Below are 20,436 nucleotides of genomic sequence, written 5' to 3' on the forward strand. Positions count from 1 at the left end.
AACTACTGGAGACACTGCTGTTTGGCTGCTGTGCCCAAGACCTGCTGAGGACCAAGGGGCTGCTGTAGTGGCTGGAGGCTGCTGGCAGGAAGGAGGACCTCTGTACGTTGAACAGGCGAGCTACCCTGGTGGTGGGGTCCAGCAGGATTGCAGGGCAGAACCAGGGCCACTTTTGAGGAAAGAAGGGGAGCTAATTAGCTAAAAGTGGACATAATTCTCCAGGTGGAGTTTGGACTAGGAATCTGGCAGAACAGTCACCTTCTGCACCCATGGCAAGGTGCAAAACAATCATGGCACACTTATTGGACAGTGGGTGAGCCATCAAAGTCTTCAAGTCATAAAAAAAGGTTCCCTGTTGAACTAACTCCTCCAAAGCATCCCAGAGAATCCTGGGGAGAAAACAAATATAAAAAGTTGAGTCACAATATTCTTGACTCTTCTTTGCACACCTGTCTGCCTGAGTGTTATGTTCCCCTAACAAGGGCACTTTGCATTCACTCTCTTCCTCCTTTCACTCATTTATGGTGAATTCATCTATCCTGAATTTAGTTTGGTAGATGTAGAGGATGCTTGTAGGGATTTCCAAGCAAGCTCTCTGTAAGCTATGCAGAAGGGATGAGGAGATCTGTCTAGGCAGCAGCAACTGGAGATGATGATAGTGGATCCTTGCCTTGCCTGCCCTGCTGCCTTCCTTTTCTGTGCTTCTATTTTCTACACAATACATGCTTTTATCAGGTATGGGCGAATCCAGTACAGCTTGACTTGAGTCGATGCACGAGTCCCTGCCCACCGTGACTCAACTCGAAAGCAAGTGTTAACAGGCAGACTTTCTGAGTTGCCCCAAGCATTTTTGTGACTCAAAAAGACTTGAGTCACAAGTCTTGCCCTTTCAAAAGGAAGCAGTGGATCCACTGGGGGAAAAAAATGAAGTCGCTGCTGGTGTGTGTGTGTGTGTGTGTGTGTGTGTGTGAGTTCCCTTTTAACACTACCCTGCTGTCCCCACCCATCCCATCATAAACAAAGGCCATGCTGTGAAGGTGGCAGTGCAGAACATGCTGATTGGTTCCTTGGTTCCATAGGATCTGTGATGAAACCCACCCCCTTCACAACACGGGCACACACAAGAGAGAGTGTGTGCAGAGACCAACCATTGCTTCATGGGAGCAAGCGATCAATCGATGAATGAGCACACAAGGCTTGGGTGCCTCTTTTTATCACTCTAGGAACTGCCTCCCCTGGTTTCCCCTGCCTCCTCCTGCCCTCCCCCAGTGCTTGCAAAGCCCACATGTCCCTATGGCCAAAAACAGCACCTCTTTTCCCTGGCCCTCTCCTACAGTCACAAAATCAGGATTCATCCTCCATCCAGTGGATAGCCTGGGGGGCAAGTAGAAGCACCTCCCTCTCTCATGTTCTGGACATGTGCAGCAGCTTGCAAAGTCCTTACTTTTCAAATGGACTTTTGCAACTCAATACCCAAACTCAAAACAAACAAACAAATTAACCATTTCCTTTCATCTGCAGCCCTGTCTCTGCCTCCTGACTGAAAATAACATACCTTGCTGCTGGTGGCACAGATGAATGCCCGCCTTCCAGATCAGCGCATGAGGTCTTTTGAGTGACATGGAAGTGGCGCAACTGCATCTGAGGCACTAGCAGCAGCCCCAAGCAATTTCTGGGCAACCCGACTCCATGGTGACTCCCGAGTCAGCAGCCGCAGACTTGAGTGTTTGCCTGAGTGTTCAACATGCATGACTTGAGTCTGCATGAGCCAGCAAAATAATGTGCTTTCATGACTTGGACCCAAGTCACCTTACTCAAGTTCCCATCCTTGGTTTCTATATAATTCACATTCGTGAAGACTTTACAAAATGAAGTAACATCTGTACGTTCTTCTATTTATAGGAATGCTATCCAGAGTTATCTTCCAGATGTTCAGGATAAGAAAAGACTTTGCACAACAGCAAATACATCAGTATTACAAATTTTAGAACTTATTCATCTTTCTATTCAGTGGCATTAACAACCTCCTCTATCCAGGCAAATGGAACCCTGCAACCATTAGAATTCAGTAGGAGACATTTATTGAACTGCAATCGGTTAGATAGTTGAGATGGGAGTCCAACTATTTGACTCTCTCTTGGTAAAAGAGTAATCAGTGTCTGAGACCATGGAGGAGACTGTTAGATTTATCTCCTCCTCAATTGTACCTCCAGTGGTATCTCTTTCCAGTGATATGAAATTTTTTTTCATCTACAGTTTTATTAGAGGACTAACTCAGCCTCAATAATTTTGAAAGGGCAACCTTGATGTCGCTGTTTCTCAGGCTGTAAATAACTGGATTCAAAATGTGTGGAACAGTAGAATACATGAGACTATATACCCAGTCCATATATGAAGAGGTGGAGGATGGCCTGAGGTAAGTAATACAACCTGCAAGTACAAGTGTGGAAAAGACAATGAGATGAGGAAGGCATGTTGAGAAGGCTTTCTTCCTTCCTTGCACAGATGGGATTCTCAGTACCACCTTAAAGATAAGAATGTAAGTTATCATGACGAAGAGAAGGCAACTTAATATACAGGCAATACTTATGAGACAGACAATGTTTTCCATTTGATATACTTTGGAGCAGTAGAGTTTAAGCAACTGTGAGATTTCGCAGAAGAACTGGTTGACAACATTGGAGCAGAAAGGGGTTGCAAAGGTGCTACTCGTGTGCAACACTGCTAAGGTAAGACCACTGAACCATACAACCACAATAACTTGCATGCAGGCTTTCCTGTCCATGATCATTTCATATTGCAGGGGATTGTAGATGGCGATGTATCGATCATAGGCCATCACGGTGAGGAGAACAAAATCAGATGCTGCAAAGAAGAGGAACCAGAAGACTTGAGCGACACAGCCTGAATAAGTGATGCGTCTGGTTTTAAAGAGGGAATTGGCCATAGATTTGGGCATAAGGACTGAAACCGTTCCAAGGTCCTGGATGGCCAAGTTCATCAGGAAGAAGTACATGGGTTTGTGTAGGCGATGGTCAAAGAGCACTGCCGAGATGATGAGAAGGTTTCCTATTATGGCTGCCAGGTACAATACCAGGAAGGTAAGGAAGTGGAGAATCTGTAGCTCACGGACAGCTGACAATTCCGCCAGCAGAAACTCAGTTATGGATGTTTGATTAGTCATGTTTTCTCCATAATGAATACCACAGCATCGATGGAAAGAGACACCAGAATTGCTGTCAGGTGCAGCCTGTGTACTTGAGCAAGTGAGAAGAGTTCAGAGATGGCTCACTTACAATTCACTTCTTCAAATTCTTCTTACAGAAGGCTATACAGCTGTACTGCTAAACCTTGCTGTTCATTGCTGTTGACAGATATGCTGTGTGTTTTGGTTTTTCAGCAGCAATGCCTCTTTAGGACACAATGCCTGATTTCTCTCTCTCTCTCGCTCTCTCCAGGAGCACTGCAGTCTGATTTTTACTTGCTGCAAGGAATTACTCTGGGGAAGAGTTTATGTCCCCCCAGAAGTGGTCTCAGGAGCACCACACAGTGAAGCAGATACAGCCAAGAGAGAAAAGTTTCATAGCTTGGTTTGTCAATCTGCTAATATAACTAGCCGAGGATGGGGTGTCCTGGCAAGTATATGAAGATAGAAAGAGCACTCATCACAACATTTTTTCTTCTGTGCAATTATGTAAATGAGATTTACACTGTCTCAGTCTTCCAGTTTGAAGGTGCAGTTTAGGCAGTGGCATCGCTAGGGTGTATGGGCCGCACCGGGTGACACGTACGGGGGGAGACGGGGAGACACTACTACTCACCAAAAAATTTTAAATCTTGATATTTATGAATAATACCATCATGTTATATATCAATTGATGTGTAATTTCTTGCAGACTACAATGAAACAAACTGAATAGAATATATATAGAATAGCTCTATTCTATCAAAAGTTATAGCCAAAAAACCAGCAGAGCGGGATGATGATACATTACTATGCCCACTGCCCAGGGGGTTGCCCTGCCCACTGCATGGGAGCAGGCCCGTCATAGGGGTGTTGTACTGGCCTCCTGCACTAAGTGATGCAAACCCTAAACTGACCTTGGAATCCCATCTAAGGGCCCCACTTGCAGCTGCAGACAGGAGAAAAGGGAGAACCCATGAAGAGGAACCCAACCTGATGGGAGTGCTAAATTGGGTGTTGTTATTACTGAGATAGAAAAATAGCATGAGTGACTTTAAAAAGATAGATTCAGCCCTGCTCCTTGCTTTATCATCTCACCTTCACCTGTGCAATATTGTCTGGCAATTTTCTTTTTCCAGCATGCCTTGATTTTCCAATAAGAAAGAAGGAATGGATGAACTGTGAATCTGGGGAACAAGCCATGGGTCCAATCCTATCCAAATTTTCAGCACCAGTGCAGCCATGACAACAGGGCATGCACTGCATCCGGTGGCGGGGGAGTCATGGTGGTCTCCTCAAAGTAAGGGAATATTTGATCCCTTACCCTGGGGCTGCATTTCTGCTGCATTGGAAGATTGGATAGGATTGGGCCCCATGTCTTACAACAATGTAATAGCAGCTGAAGTGTCACCTGTATTTTCCCTATTATTTATGCCTTTTAGCACAGAAATCAAGGTTTTGCTGTGTCTTCCTGGGCCTAGGGTTGGGAACTCAAGTCAGTGACTCGAACTTGAGTAGTGAAAATGCATGATTTTGGGTGACTCGGTGACAAGTGAGTCACATGCATGGAAGACTGCGAAAAAGACTCGAGTCAGGGCCCACTGACTCAGCATTTGTCCCCATGCATGCTGACTCAAGTCTGCCTGTGTCTGGGAGTGCTTGCTTATTGTTTTTGCCACATGGAAAACCTTGCGGGGCAGTATTTTGATTGGTGAGCAGTAGGGATTCCAGCTGGGAAGCAGGAAAAGATTAATGTGAGCAGGAAGGGGGGCAGGACTGGGCTCTCTTTTCTCACCTCTGATAGGAAGGAAGGAATGGATAATCATAGGACAAAGGATGGGCATTCTCATATTTTCATTGGCTGAGGGAGAGCAGGAAAAGGAGCCAAGGGGGGTTCTTGTCTTATGATTGGCTGCAGGAGCCAGGGAGGGGGAGAAGGCAAAGAAGGGGGGAGGGAGTTCATAGTGATCATGCTTTGCCTGGTGGGAAATCCTCATTGAATGACCAGCTACAGTGGGACTACTTCTGAGTGGAGCTGCAAGGATTGGGTCATTCTGGTAAGCCTCGCAGCTGCTACTTGTGATCCTCCTCCTCCCTCTTGCTGCTTCTGTCCCAACTCTCACTCAGACCCTTCCATCCTGTTATAGATGGACGGGGCAGCAGGGGAGTGAGTAAAGGGAACTCTGACACACACCCTGGCAGCAGTCCCGTTTTTTCCATGGCTGGCTTTTTAAGGGGGGGGGGCAATTCGACTCAAGTCCTTTCGAGTCACTAAAGGGTGACTTGGTGACTCGGAAAGTGCCCCTGTTATGACTCATTTTGAAGTCAAGTCACAGGGGGAAATGAATCGGCAACTCGACTTGCGTCAAGCCACACTGGGTTTTCCCATCCCTGCCTAGGCCACCAAGCTAAAGGCTCCTCCCTTCATTTAATTTAAAGATATTATGCTGAAGGAGAGAAGATAAGAGAGAGACTTCCATCTGCTTGGAATGATGTGATCTTGCTGTATTATTGGAGGTACCCCAACTGCCTGGCCACCTTGTCCAGCCTCTCTTGGTCTCTTGATCTCTGGTGTAGTGTCTATGTACATCAGCATTTCCCAAACTGTGGGTCTGACAATGCTGCTTTTAGTGCATACTGGGAAGCCCCAGAGCCCTCTTCCTAGTCACGCCAGGCCAGTGAACTACTAATGGCCTATGCAGGTCTAAGAATGGCTTGCAGAAATGACCAGAAACAACTTCTAGTTTGTGGACACAATTTCCTGTTTAACCAGCAGTCATTTCTGGTTGCTTCTGTGGGTCATTCTGAGGCCTGCAAAGGCCAATAGAGTGGGTCACCAGGCCAGTGTGAGCTGGAAGAGGCCTCTAGGGCCTCCTAGTCATGTATGGTGGCTCTAAAAGGAGCATCACATCATGACCCACCATGGAGGACAAGCTGGGTCAAGATGCTCAAAACGTTTGAGAACTACTGATGTTCACCATATTGGGAACTCTGATAAGAGTTCTTTCTCCCTTGGTGTTCATGGGTGCCCTCCTTCTTTTCAAAACAAAACAAAACAAAACACACACACAAACACACGCTAAATGCATGGTTTCTAGAGAATGGGGCCAAGAGGTTCAGTTGTAGGCTCATGTTAGTCTCCTAGTAATTTTTACCGAATTTAGAAAGCAGGGAATGGAAAAGTAGCTGCAAGCCTCAAATAACGACCTACTATACTCACATTAGCTACACCATGTGCCTAGTCCTTACAAAGTGTCTGTGGATAAATAAAGCATAGTCCGTACCATGTATACAGAGCTTACACATATACAGTTTGTCCATGTGAGCGAACAATATGGATCATCTTGTGAACTCACATAGCTCAGGGTTGGGGCTTGCCACTTCGATCCTGCTGTTCCCTACAGGCATTCACTATAAGTACAATAATCTGAATTGTGGAGGCTTGACAATATCAGATTAAGGCCGCAATCCTAGCCAACTTTCCAGCAATGCAACTCTGAGGTAAGGGAGCAAATCTTGCCTTACCTTGAGGAGGCCTCCAAGACTGCCCCCTGACTGCAGGATTCAGCTCATGCCCCACTAGCACAGTTATGTCAGTGCTGGAAAGTTGGTTAGGATTGTGCCCTAAATCATCAATGGGCTTCCTGTGAAATTAAATCATGCCTGCCTGTTGGATTTATTTTTGTGGAGTATGTGCAAGTTGTTGCTGTGACCACAGAAATGATAAATAATTTTGATGAGTACCAACTATCTTTGGGACATTTTAGAAGTCTGTAAATTATGAGTTTGGTGGTTCATCAATTTATGTCCTGTATTTCAATTATGGTTCACACCAGGGGTGTGCAAACTTTCAACTTTAGGGATCTTGGACCTTTAACAATTGTGTAGGAGTGAGAATTTCAGCAGGTGCAGCTTGTCATCTGTGGCATGAGAAACTGCACCTGCTGAAATTCTATATAATTGTTAAAAGTCCACCCCGGGTTTACACTAAATTGAGTGATGTGTGTGTGAGAGAGATCTATTTTGTGGTTTTCAAAACTGAAGTGAAAAATGCAGCCACTTCATGAAAGCCTGTTTTTCCCCTTCATTTTTTCAAATGAAGGAAAGAGAAAGCTGCTTTATTAATTGATCACCAAGGGAAAAGAGGGGAGAAAAAAACAACTCAACACAAATTAGTCTTTCTTTTCCCTTTCTGACTCATTGAATAAGTTCATTCTTTTTAGAGTTAGAATTGAGTTGCCAACTTTCAGTTAACTTGAACTCCAGTTGAACTCATCTCCTAGGGATTGTAACGCTCAGATGTTCATCACCTTAAAATATATATATATATATATATATATATATATATATATATATATATATATATAATAGATAATGCATTATCTTATATTTATTTATTTATTTTTGTTTAGAGATAAAATAAGGCACAAAGTGAAGTATTCTTGATAATTGCATGTTCTCCAATTAATATAATAAGGGGCAATTATCCAGACAGTTTTCCAGGTGTTTGATTTTGTGTGTGTGTGTGTTTGTTTTGTTTTAAGTTTAATTGGGCCTTGAGGGATATTGCTTCTAAAATCATTCCAGTTAGATCAAGACATTGTATCCCCTAAGGACACCATTCAATTTGTTAAAATTATCATTTATGCTTGTTAGAAATTGAAATAAACCTTGGACTGTGGGGAGGGAAAAGCAAGGCAGATACTACCAAAAAAAAAAAATCTTAAGGAGAATCATTTTGAAAGCAGAAACATGGATGCAATGTCAACCCCTGTTCTTTCCAGATTAAACTGCTTTAGATGGATAATTAAATGGTGGAACATTAATGTAGACTTCCTTATCCTCTGAAAAGGAATGCACATTTAAACAGTAGCTAACGTACCATAAAACACTTAAGAGAGAATACACAATTTGTTACATCAGAGTAACTTTTCCCAGAGTGGTTTTATTGAATACTGATGAAATCAACCTGTGGGCCTTTTACAACAGCAGGACTAGAATCCCACTGACGTAACAATAACAGCACGAAGATAGCTCTACTTCCAGGTCATCCTATGCCATTGCTACAAAGCAGCTACAGCAGTGGATTCTCACTGCTGTGTACCCTGGACAGTGCCAGGGCAGATGGGCTGGCATAGATGGTAGCTCATAGGTGGGGAAGGAGAGGGCAGGGTAATAGGGTGGAGAAGTGGGAGGAACTGGGGGCATGTTGAGGGTGGTTGAGGGGGTAGATCCAGCAGCAATTAGATCCTATCTCCTGTTTTCCAATCTGACACATCCCCTGACTCTACTTGGTCTCCCCCCCCCCCCAAAAAAAAAAAAAAAAATGCCTGGCATAGGTCCAAGCAGACACATAGATTATTGGGCATTCTACCAGAAAGTAAGTAATATTTTGCCTACCTCCAGCAAGCTTTCTAATTGTCCCCCAATCACAGTATACACTGTATGCTCCATTGGCATGGCTGCATGCTATAACGTGGTGGGGGATAGAATTGGGCTGTCAGTCATATTCCAGCATCATGTTGGCAACCTTCAGTCTCGAAAGACTATGGTATCGCGCTCTGAAAGGTGGTTCTGGCACAGCGTCTAGTGTGGCTGAAAAGGCCAATTTGGGAGTGACAATCCCTTCCACACTGGGAGCAAGTGCAGTCTGTCCCTGGTCTGTCTCCCTGGCTATGGGCCTTCCTTCTTTGCCTCTTAGCCTCAGACTGTTGGCAAAGTGTCTCTTCAAACTGGGAAAGGCCATGCTGCACAGCCTGCCTCCAAGCGGACAGCTCAGAGGTCAGGGTTTCCCACTTGTTGAGGTCCACTCCTAAGGCCTTCAGATCCCTCTTGCAGATGTCCTTGTATCACAGCTGTGGTCTACCTGTAGGGCGCTTTCCTTGCACAAGTTCACCATAGAGGAGATCCTCTATTTTGTTGGAAATATTCCAAAAAAAACTGTCAATAATCACTGGAAATGCTTTCATATAGTCCAGGTTGGGATGAAACTGAACACACTCCTCAAGTGTTTTGATAGCTTTAATCATCTGCACAAGCACAAATTATATACTGTGTTAGTAGGTGGAGACTGCATGATCGGAAGAATAACTGGTTTTGTATAATTATCAGAGGGCAAGTGTGATGTGGTGGTGAGAGTTCCAGACTAGGACTGGGATGATTCCAGTTCAAAACTGCATTCAGCTTTTAGTCTCTTTGAGCTGGTCACTCAGCAGATTCTGACTGACAGGGGTGTTGTAATCAGTACTGTGCCCATGTGCAAAGGAGGAAGAGGGCTGGGCACAGATGCCCTTAGAGCCCTCTGAGACCGCCTAGCTCCCAGCCCTCCTCCAATGCCCCCACGGGGAGGAGACTCTTGTGTTCCAGGCTGGGCCAAACAAACCCAAATCTCGCTGCTTACTTTGTGCTGTCAGCATAAAATGGGGTAGTGGTGGACAGCTATGTATGGCAGCCTGAACTCCTTGGTGGAAACACTGGGTAAATATATAATAAAGATTACATTTCTAACTAGCCTACAAAGATGCCTCCACCTGAGTCAGTCCACTGGTCCATCAAAATAAAGGTCCAATCCTATTTAGCTTTTCAGTGCCAATGCAGCCACAATGAAACCTTGAGATAAGGGAACAAAAATTCCCTCACCTTGAGGAGGCCTCCATGACTGCCCCCCACTCCACTGCTGGATGCAGCACATGCCCCATTGGCACAGCTGCATCTGCTCTGGAAAGTTGGATAGAATGAGATCCTCAGTGTTGTCTACACTGACTGAAAGCAACTCTCCAGGAAAGGAAAAAGACTTCTGAAGATGTCAGGAACTGAATTGGGGACTGTTTCATTCTGAGCTACCTCTTATTTCTGAAGATAGACTTGAAAGCATGTAGAAAATATATGATGAGACATAAGATTTTTTGATGATCAGGAATTTGTAGGTCCTTGCCCATCTCCATGACAAGCAGAATCAGAATAAATTACTCCTGCTAATTGATAATAAAATACCCCTGCTCACTGGCAAAGAGACACTTTTCCAAGTGGTGTTCACCTGATATTCACCAGGGGGAGACTAGTACCTGTCCTCTTTACCCCACTTTTCTACTGGCTGTTTTGTCTGTATCTTTCCAGATTGCAAGCCCTTTTGGGACAGGGGACCATTTAGTTGTTTGATTTTTCTCTGTAAACCACTTTGTGAACTTGTTTTGTTGAAAACATGTATGTTAATATTTTTAATAACAATAATAAATTATGCAAAATAAGAGTACATTCTGCTAATGTGGAAGACACGCTTAATACATACAAGGTCATAAAATCCAGCTTTGTCCTGGTGCGGAGTTTTGACATTTCATTACAGACCATCACAGATTGAACTTTAACAAAGATGCAAGATATTTATATATTTAGGTTGTTATAGATTGTGAAAGAGAGGCCAGTGCAAATGAATGCATTTCCTCATTGCCATTTTGATTGGTTGATTCCTTAGGCTATAGATGACTGGATTCATCAGTGGAGGAACCACAGAATAGACCACAGCAGCTGTCAAGTTCAGATCTGTGGACAAGTTTGTGTTTGGCTTCAGGTAGCTGAAAGATGTTGTTAAAAGGAACAAGGAGACCACAAGGAAATGGGGTGTACAGGTGGAGAATGTTTTCTTTCTTCCCTTCATGGAGGGAATTCGCAGAACTGCTCTGAAGATCTGCACATAAGATGAGATGATGAAAAGGAAGCTTGTGAAGGATAGCAAGGCACCCAAGGCATGGACTCCCATTTCAATAGGGTGTCTGTCAGAACAGGATATCTTGAGTAATTGAGGGATTTCACAGAAAAATTGATCAATGACATTGGAACAGAAGGGCATTGTAAAAGTGCCAATGGTGTGCAATGTGGCATACAAAAGGGCAACAATCCATGTGATGGCTGCCATTTGAATACAGGCTTCCTTGGACATTACAGCTTCATAGTGCAATGGATCACATATGGCAACATACCGGTCATACGCCATGACTGTAAGGAGTGCAAAGTCTGTGGCCATGAAGAAGATGAGAAAAAATACTTGGCTGACACATCCCGAATAAGCGATCCGTCTTGTGTTGAAGATTGAATTGAACATGGATTTGGGAAGAGTGATGGACACCAATCCAATGTCTGCAAGGGACAGATTCAACAGAAAGAAATACATAGGTTTGTGCAGGTGGCATTCAACCGCAATCAGTGCGATGATGAGGCTGTTCCCCATGAGGGCCACTAGATACAGGACAAGGAAAGACACACTATGTAAAATTTGAAACTCTCGATTGTCCGAAAATCTCAGGAGAAGGAATTCCATCACAACAGTTATGTTGGACATTTGGCCTCACTGGAGGTGTTTACAGCCACTGTTGGAAGAGAAAGAAAATCATTAGTTGGAATCTGGGATATAATTTTATCTGTTCGATGCTTAGTCAATCATGGCTAAGTCCCATTGAAATGAATGGGACTTACAGAGCAACACTATGCATGTCTACTGAGAGAAGTACCATTGTGTTCAGCAGGGCTTTCTCACAGGAATGTGTATTTAGGATTGCAGCCTATTATTGTAGTCTTTTAAACCTGACTTTCATTCATCATTGTTCATTCCAATGAACAATTGCTTAACCAGAATTGATGTTCTTTGGTTCAAGTAATTGTTTTCTATCTATCTATCTATCTATCTATCTATCTATCTATCTATCTATCTATCTATCTATCTATCTATCTATCTATCTATCTATCTATCTATCTATCTATCTATCTATCTATCTATCTATCTATCTATCTATCTATCTATCTATCTATCTATCTATCTATCTATCTATCTATCTATCTATCTATCTATCTATCTATCTATCTATCTATCTATCTATCTATCTATCTATCTATCTATCTATCTATCTATCTATCTATCTATCTATCTATCTATCTATCTATCTATCTATCTATCTATCTATCTATCTATCTATCTATCTATCTATCTATCTATCTATCTATCTATCTATCTATCTATCTATCTATCTATCTATCTATCTATCTATCTATCTATCTATCTATCTATCTATCTATCTATCTATCTATCTATCTATCTATCTATCTATCTATCTATCTATCTATCTATCTATCTATCTATCTATCTATCTATCTATCTATCTATCTATCTATCTATCTATCTATCTATCTATCTATCTATCTATCTATCTATCTATCTATCTATCTATCTATCTATCTATCTATCTATCTATCTATCTATCTATCTATCTATCTATCTATCTATCTATCTATCTATCTATCTATCTATCTATCTATCTATCTATCTATCTATCTATCTATCTATCTATCTATCTATCTATCTATCTATCTATCTATCTATCTATCTATCTATCTATCTATCTATCTATCTATCTATCTATCTATCTATCTATCTATCTATCTATCTATCTATCTATCTATCTATCTATCTATCTATCTATCTATCTATCTATCTATCTATCTATCTATCTATCTACCTACCTACCTACCTACCTACCTACCTACATGGGTTTGTGACTAGATAGATAGGTAGATAGATAGATAGATATCCTTTACCATCAAGTTAAAGTCCCTCCTTATACAAAACCAATGTGTGTATACATATCTCAATATCAAATTCTCATTTTCACAACCAACATTTACAGCACAATCCTAGGCATGTTTACCCAGAACTAAGTTTCATTGTGTTCAATGGGCCTTACTCCCAGGAAAGCGTGCATAAGATTGCAGCCTTAGGACCTATCCAACTTTCCAGTGCTGATGCAGCTGTGCCAACAGGGTATGTGCTGCAACCCATAGTGCAGGAGTGGGAGGCAGTCATGGAGGCTGTCACAAGGTAAGGAAGCATTTGTTCCCTTCCTGAGGGGCTGCATTGCAGCTGCAACGGTGCTGGAATGTTGGATAGGATTGGGCCATTAGTGTGCAGATGAAAACATTATTTCAAAACTCAGCAACATAAAGGTAATGAATTGTAAGCCAGAGCCACAAATGTAATCTATATAAAAATCACTGTTCCTTTTAGTCTTTGATATATCTTTTATATTAGTTTAAAAAATTAATAGTAAGACACGAATGCTAATTAATACTCTCCTGTTAATGAAAAACAAACCGCTTGGAGAAAGAGGGAGACAAAACACTGAGGGACAGAGTGGGAGAAACAGAAAAGTCACATGTTGATCTATTTTGCTTCCAGACTTATAGTACCAGTGATTCTTCTTTGGTGATGTGTCCATCGGTTTGTTGTCCTTTGCATAGTCATTCTATCTATTCAGGCAGCTACCAGAATTTGGCTGTAAACTGTAACCACTACAATGTCCCAACTGGTTGTCTGATTGGGAATATCTTTTCCTTTTCTACTCAGATGCTTGGAGACCCATTCCCTCAAGCCTAACCTCATTTAGCAGAAGAAGCTCATGAGAGCAAAAAATTATTTTAGAATGAGAATCAAGGGACCAGCACATCAAAATAGCAACTGGTCTCCATGATCAAGGTTCTCTGGCTGAGTGGACATTTACAGGTATATTGTCTATAGTTCTGAAATGTACTGATTGTTATAAGAGGTGGCTTTCACACAATGATGACACATACATCATTGGATAAAAACAGCATTGCACATTGATTTGCATGTGTGAACAGGCTTTCACAGATTAAACATCACTGGGTGCAGTGAATAAACACTAATGGACTGATTATATGGATGAAAATGAATGCAGAAGACCAATTATTGCATGACCATGAATGAGAAGGCAGTGAAGATGGGGAAAATGACTTTTGTGATGGACACAGTGCATAAACACAGTGCATTGCCCAAGCATCCACCAGAAATCACATTTGACAAGGTAATATTTGGTATAAAGCAGGGCAATTTTATTAATTCCATGATTCAATAAGCTTAAATCCTGCAGTGGATCCTGTCCACAAAACTCCTCCCCCTTTAGTGTGGGCACCTATCCTGAGGGCGGCAGACACAACTGTTCACTTCCCCTTTGGGAGTTAGCACCCTGACTCCAATCAGAGCTTGGCTCATGCCAAACTCTGGTTTTCTTGGAAAGGGGTCAGGACAGCCAAAATGATCCAGCTCATTCCCAGAAATCCTTTAGAATGGACTTCAGAGTCACCAACCAGCATGCCCAAGCTGGGCAGCCTTTTGAGGTTGGTACTGGCTTGCCCTCTGGCCCTTGAATATCTTAGGATGCACACCAGGTCCCTACTTTTACTCCCAGTCCCGCACAATATATAAGCACATAACATGTGAGGTAGTGATTGCCATGGGCAGGAAAGAAGAGACCGTGGGTCCTTGTTTGGGGTCTGTGCGTTGAATACTGTCTGAGAAATTTCACTTGCATCATCAAACCTCTGGTTGATCCCTTTGAAACTCCTTGGGTGACATACTCAAGAAGGAACCTCAATATTGCACACTTGCAGGAGACACTGATATAAGGTTCTGCAAGCTCTAGCATCACACTCTAGGTGCTCTATGTAAGGATAGGGTGCATTCGTACACATGGGTTTGGATAATTTATGAAGAACAAGTCAATCAATGACTACTTATCCTGATGGCCATATGCTACTTCCAGGTTCAGAGGCATCTGAATACCATCACCAGGGGAACAGTGGCAGGACAAGGATATATCTTTATCCCCTACTTAGGAGCTTCCCAGAGGCACCTGTTTGAATGCAGTGGGAAACAGGATGCTACATGACATGAGTTCTTATGTTAGGAGATTAGCTCAGATTGCAAGCATAATGGCTCAGTCTTATCTTTGGCCAGTCTGCAGCAAAAAATGGCATGGGCTCCGTTGCATACCATGAGCTGACCAGGGACCATGACACAATGGAGAGGTAAATAAAATAATCGTACCTACTCCACCATGCCATGGTCCTGAATGGGCCTACATGGGCCTGCACTGACTCTTTGGCTGACATCGTGGGCCCAAGGGGCATGTCAAGGCCTAGAAACGGCATCAGATATCAAATAAGCAGAGGCAGTGACCACTCAGAGCATGTAGAGAATTATTTGCAATGACTAGCTGCAGAGGAGAAATGTGGGTCCTCCTCATGGAAAAATCTCAGCAAGTGCTACCTTTTATACCCTGGAGTTCCATTCAATTGTTTCAATACACACAGGCTGACATTTCACAGATATATTGATCTGTATGTGGTACATGCAGATTTCATTAATTAATTCCAAATATGTGTTGACTACTTCAAGGTTTATGTGTATACGGAGTTCTGGCTGCGTATGTCCTCAGGATAGACTTAAATAATAGCAAGCTGTATCCTGAGAAAGTTAGTCGCAATTTATGTTCTACTGAAATTAATGGAACTAACAGCTGATCCTTTCTCCCTCTCCCCCCACTGCTGCAACCATCCCAAAAATAAGCATGCTGTATTCAGGGGAGGGGCAGATTCAGAGGCTTTGTAAATGAAAGGGAATTTTGAGAGGCTCAAAAAAGAGGGGGTAGGATCCAACTTGTGTTGTTATTGCTGGATCCAGCCCCCTCCAGCAGCCTCCATGCCCCTGTTCTTCCCTCCTCCCTACCTAGTTTTATCCCCTCCCCACCCCTGCTTCTGACTTCCCTGCTCCAGCAGGTCCAGAGAGGTCCACCAATGGAAAGGGAGTGCTTCTGCATCTCATGCAGTACTGCCAAAATGGCTGTTGACGGAGCGCTGTACACTTTGTCGTCAGCCAGAACTCTGTTTCATTGTTGTGAATGGCTGTGCACAACAGCTCAATTCTGCATAGTATTGGGCTGTAAAGCTAGCCAATTAATTTCTCATTGATTTCAATGATGCTTAGTTGTAGATAACTTTCTAGGATGCAACACTATTTAAGATAGGCCTGTAATATACTGTGCTTACTTTAATCTCTCTCTCTCTCTCTCTCTCTCTCTCTCTCTCTCTCTCTCTCTCTCTGGAGTACTATTCATGTACCAGCACCCTGTATCAGTTCTGGTGTGATGAATACCATTACATCACAGATGTCCCAAATATCACCTCTTAAGGATAAACAACATTTCAGTCCCATGAAAACCTAATTCCCCCCCTCCCGCTGCCAATGCAGCCAGGCCACCAGTGCTCTCACTGCATCATTTGGAGAGGCACAGTCATGGAAATCTCCTCAAGGCAAGGGAGCATTTGTTCTCTTACCTCAGGGTAAGCCTCCAATATCCCAATAGGTTTACTCACTCCACCAATTTTGCTGGTTCAAGAGGACCTGATTAGGGGGATCAAAGTGTGGCAGGGAATAGGATATTGGTAGAATTCCCCTTTCCCTGTGCTGACACACTCCCATCCCCACTCCAGTTTCTGCTCTGTTCTCTCCACTCCCTGGCCCATTCCACCCACTGCCTGCACCCCATGCTGATTGCAGGTGCTGGGGTTTCTGTGGAGGCTGCTGTTGCCATTTGTGGCAGTAGCCAAACTACATTGTATGGCACATTCCATTTTGCAATGGCTGTAGAGCATGTGGCTTCACCAGAACATGTGTTCCAGTGATGCAACAGCCACGTAGGTTTGGGCTGCAAGTGCCATAAATGGAGAAGAGGTGTAATTTGGATACCTAAGAGAGAAGCATACTTTGGTATACAATTGTCCCACGCACCAGTGCCAAATGACCATGTCAGAACTCGATCTAATCTGGCAAGCCATTTTCCAGGAATGATATTCAGCTCAAGTGATAATTCTAGTTATGTGAGCAAATAAACATATGAGAGAGGAACCCACATCATTGAATTTGATGAACAAAACACAGGAATGTAATTGGGAAAGGAACAATGCTTAGATCAGGGGTCTCCAAACAGTGGCCCGGGGGCCAGATGTGGCCCATGGCGAGCCTCTATCTGACCTGCAGCCAGCCTTTGGCCCACTCAACCAAACATGATTGGAGCTCTTCTCAGGTCGCATGTGGAAGGTGTTCTGAGGGCCAGGGAGGCTGTGCACACTCTTGGCTCTCAGAACGCCTTTTAAAGGCCTAAAAATCACTTTCTGGTTTTCCCGAAAAACTTTTCAGGAAAGTAACTTTTTGTGCTCTCTGAAGGCTTTAGAAGGTTTTCTGAGGAGGCCTCCCCAGCCCTCAGAACACACTCCGGGTGTTTCCTGTGATGTGCTGGTTCTGAGAAATTTACTCCTTTATATTTAAGTAAGCTGCCTGTGAGGTAGGGGAATGGGGGTCCATTTAAGTGTGCTTGAAGAAATCCTGGAAATTTGAGCCCAGTCATCCATTTATTCATTCATCTAAGTTCCATCTCTCATGTATTTATTTAAATGTTATATTTAAAATTTAATTTTATTCCCTGGCCCTCAACATCATGCCAGATATTTGATGCGGCCCTCTGGCTGAAAAATTTGGAGACCCCTGTCTTAAATAGCTTTTTGTTATTGTTGTTTAAAAAAACAAAACCAAGTGAGTAAATGAAAGCACAAAATTTATTTTTGTGTAAAAGTCTCCAAAGTGCTGCCATGAACTCTTTATTCCTTATGCTGTAAATAATAGGATTCATGAATGGGGGAATGATGGTGTACATCATAGCAAGTGCCATATTTATGTTCGGTGAGGACCTTGAAGTTTGCCCTAAGTAAGCAATGCAGCCAGTGCAGTAGTACAAGAATAGGACAATGAGGTGGGGAAGGCAAGTAGAAATGGCTTTTTTCCTTCCTTGTGTGGAGGGGATCCTAAGCACTGCTCGAAATATCTTCAAATACGAAACAATTATGAATCCAAAGCATCCAACCCCTACCAGTGCAGAAAACATGACTGCACCACCTTCAGGGATGTATGAATTGGAACAGGTGAGCCTGAGAAGTTGCGGAATTTCACAGAAGAACTGCTTGATGACGTTGAAGCAGAAAGTGACTCCAAATGTGCAACTTGTGTGTACGATGGCATTAATGAGGCCCGCGATCCAGGCAATGGCTACCATCTGAATGCAGAAAACTTTGTTCATTATTCGCTCATACTGCAATGGATTACAAATGGCAACAAATCGATCATAGGCCATGACTGTCAGAAGGTAAAATTCTGATGATACCAAAAGGAGAAAGAAAAAGAGCTGGGCCACACACTCAGGATATGAAATTAGGCTAGTTGCAAACAAGGCATTAGCCATGGCTTTGGGGATGATGACTGAGATGTAACCAAGGTCAACAGTGGATAAATTTCCCAAGAAAAAGTACATTGGAGTATGAAGTCCTTCATTGAAGGCTACAACAATGATCACCAAAAGGTTTCCAATCAGGGCTATCAGATAGATGATGAAAAATGCCACAAAGTAGAAAATCTGCAGTTCTTGGATGTCAGAGAATTCCAAAAGAATAAACTCAGTCACGAAGCTTCGGTTGAACATTTCTTAGTATCTGTTACTGTGCTTCTGATGGAAGGAAGGAGAAATTAAGGCAAAGACAAATCAACAAAAAAACACCCCAGAAAATCTTCACCCAAACTTCTGGTGAAGCTTATCTATACTTTTGTGACTCGAACAGAGATTTACAGAATCATATACATTACTTTGGTCAGGGTAGACCATGGCATTCCAGTCTATGAAATAAAAAGATCTAAACCTTAGTGAAGAAGTGTGCAAGAAAGGAATTCATCAGAATGCTTTTTTAAACTCATTTCTTTTGGGGGGATAAGAAAGCAAGTAGGATGAGTGGGAGAGGATTTGTCAAGTTGCTGGTTTATGATGTTGAATTATATACCTATATGGACGATTTGATAATAGGCAAATCAATTTGAATTAATGGATTAGCTGATCAAAAGACAGGTAAATAAACCATTCAAAAATCTCTAGTTTGCTGAATGTCCTAATGTTAACCAGGAAAAAAAAAAAATGGTTGCCAACTATATTAGCATGGGATGACAATATTAGTTTTCACTAATGCAAATTTATTTTTCACATTTTTATACTGCCCTTCCTCCAAGGAGCTCAAGGCAATTAACACAGCTGCTCCCCTCCTTTTGTCCTCACAACACTGTGAGGTAGGTGAGGCTGAGAGAAAGTGACTGGCTCAAGGTTATCCAGGAAGCTTCACGGTTTAGGGGGGATTGGAACCTGGATTTTCCAGGTCTAAGTCCACCTCCCAAACTGCTTCACCACCCTGGCTCTCTCTCTCCCAAAGCAGCAATACATGCTGGCCACTACCATTCCTGCCTAAGAACAGATTGTTTGAGAAATAGGACATGTTCCTCGTATATCATTGTCCAAGACCATAGGTCCACACCATTACAGAGGCATCAAAGACAGTGAGGCCCCTGACTATCTAAGTCCAGCAATCTACCATATATTTTCAGTCTCTTCCTTGGGTGAAGACTTGAAGTGTGCCCAGGAAAGTTCTTCCTTAGCATGTTTATCCATGTCCCACTAAGCAAATCCATGAATTGGTTCAGATTGGCAACCTCATTCTTGCAAAGGGCACACCTTCTCCTCATCTATCTTCCTATATGTAACAAGTGTGAACAAATACATTATTTTTTGCATTTACTTAGTTCCATTTATACCCCACATCTGGGTTGGTCAGTTTGTTCTATAAATTGAAGTTTAAAAAATAAAATAAAATCAGAAAAAAAAAACTATCCTGTGCCTGATTGTTACATGTCAGTTCAAAAAGGATATTTTACAATACCTCCAAGAAGGTATGGGGTCTCTATAGGAAAGGAGTCCCACAATACTGGACTTGCTCTTAGAGAAATAATTTAGGAGTTCTGAAGGCAGGCTGAATGTTGAAGCAGGTTGAATATTCAATAAGTGAAAGAAACAGACGATAAGCAGTAAATTATGGTTATGATTTAATAGCTTCCTTCAAAACTGGATGGTAATCCCTTCTATCTACCTGTCTAATAGCTTAAATGTGTCATTGTGAAGGACTGCAATCTTATGCACACCTACAGGACAGTAAGCCCCACTGAGTACAGTGGTGCTTACTTCTTGGTAAATATGCTTAGGATTTTACTGTGGGTCATATTTCCCATCAGTCTTTCTGTGCCTACCTGTCTCTCAGTTGATGAACGTCACATCATTTGTCCTTCTGTTTTACATTCAGTCCAGGTATTTGTTTCTCTCTGATATTTTGATTTTCTTTAGGACTGTCCATCTCTCTGTGCTGGTGTATTAGTTGTTGGGTTTCATTGGGTTTGGTTGTTGGGTGTCATGTTTTGATCTGTCATAACTCTTCTGCACAATCGTATCTACTCAGTTTAAGCACTTACATAGTTCCTCTGAGATGCC

General features: G+C 42.6%; 3 protein-coding genes across 3 annotated transcripts; all 3 read right to left on the minus strand.

Annotated features, from left to right (window-relative positions):
* Positions 1-335: 335 nt before the first annotated feature.
* LOC136652927 (olfactory receptor 14A16-like) lies at positions 336-3,184 on the minus strand. Its single transcript, XM_066629849.1, has 2 exons — positions 2,621-3,184; positions 336-389 (listed from the first exon to the last, which is right to left on the minus strand). Exons 1-2 carry the CDS (start codon positions 3,182-3,184, stop codon positions 336-338), a joined length of 618 nt encoding a protein of 205 aa, XP_066485946.1.
* A 7,396-nt stretch (positions 3,185-10,580) lies between these two features.
* LOC136652928 (olfactory receptor 14A16-like) lies at positions 10,581-11,519 on the minus strand. Its single transcript, XM_066629850.1, has one exon. It carries the CDS (start codon positions 11,517-11,519, stop codon positions 10,581-10,583), a length of 939 nt encoding a protein of 312 aa, XP_066485947.1.
* A 19-nt stretch (positions 11,520-11,538) lies between these two features.
* On the minus strand, positions 11,539-18,558 carry LOC136652929 (olfactory receptor 5AR1-like). The gene is made up of 2 exons (XM_066629851.1): positions 17,953-18,558; positions 11,539-11,547 (listed from the first exon to the last, which is right to left on the minus strand). Exons 1-2 carry the CDS (start codon positions 18,556-18,558, stop codon positions 11,539-11,541), a joined length of 615 nt encoding a protein of 204 aa, XP_066485948.1.
* Positions 18,559-20,436: the final 1,878 nt, after the last annotated feature.

Source organism: Tiliqua scincoides, chromosome 5 (genome assembly GCF_035046505.1).
Source record: "Tiliqua scincoides isolate rTilSci1 chromosome 5, rTilSci1.hap2, whole genome shotgun sequence".
Lineage (NCBI taxonomy): Eukaryota > Metazoa > Chordata > Lepidosauria > Squamata > Scincidae > Tiliqua > Tiliqua scincoides.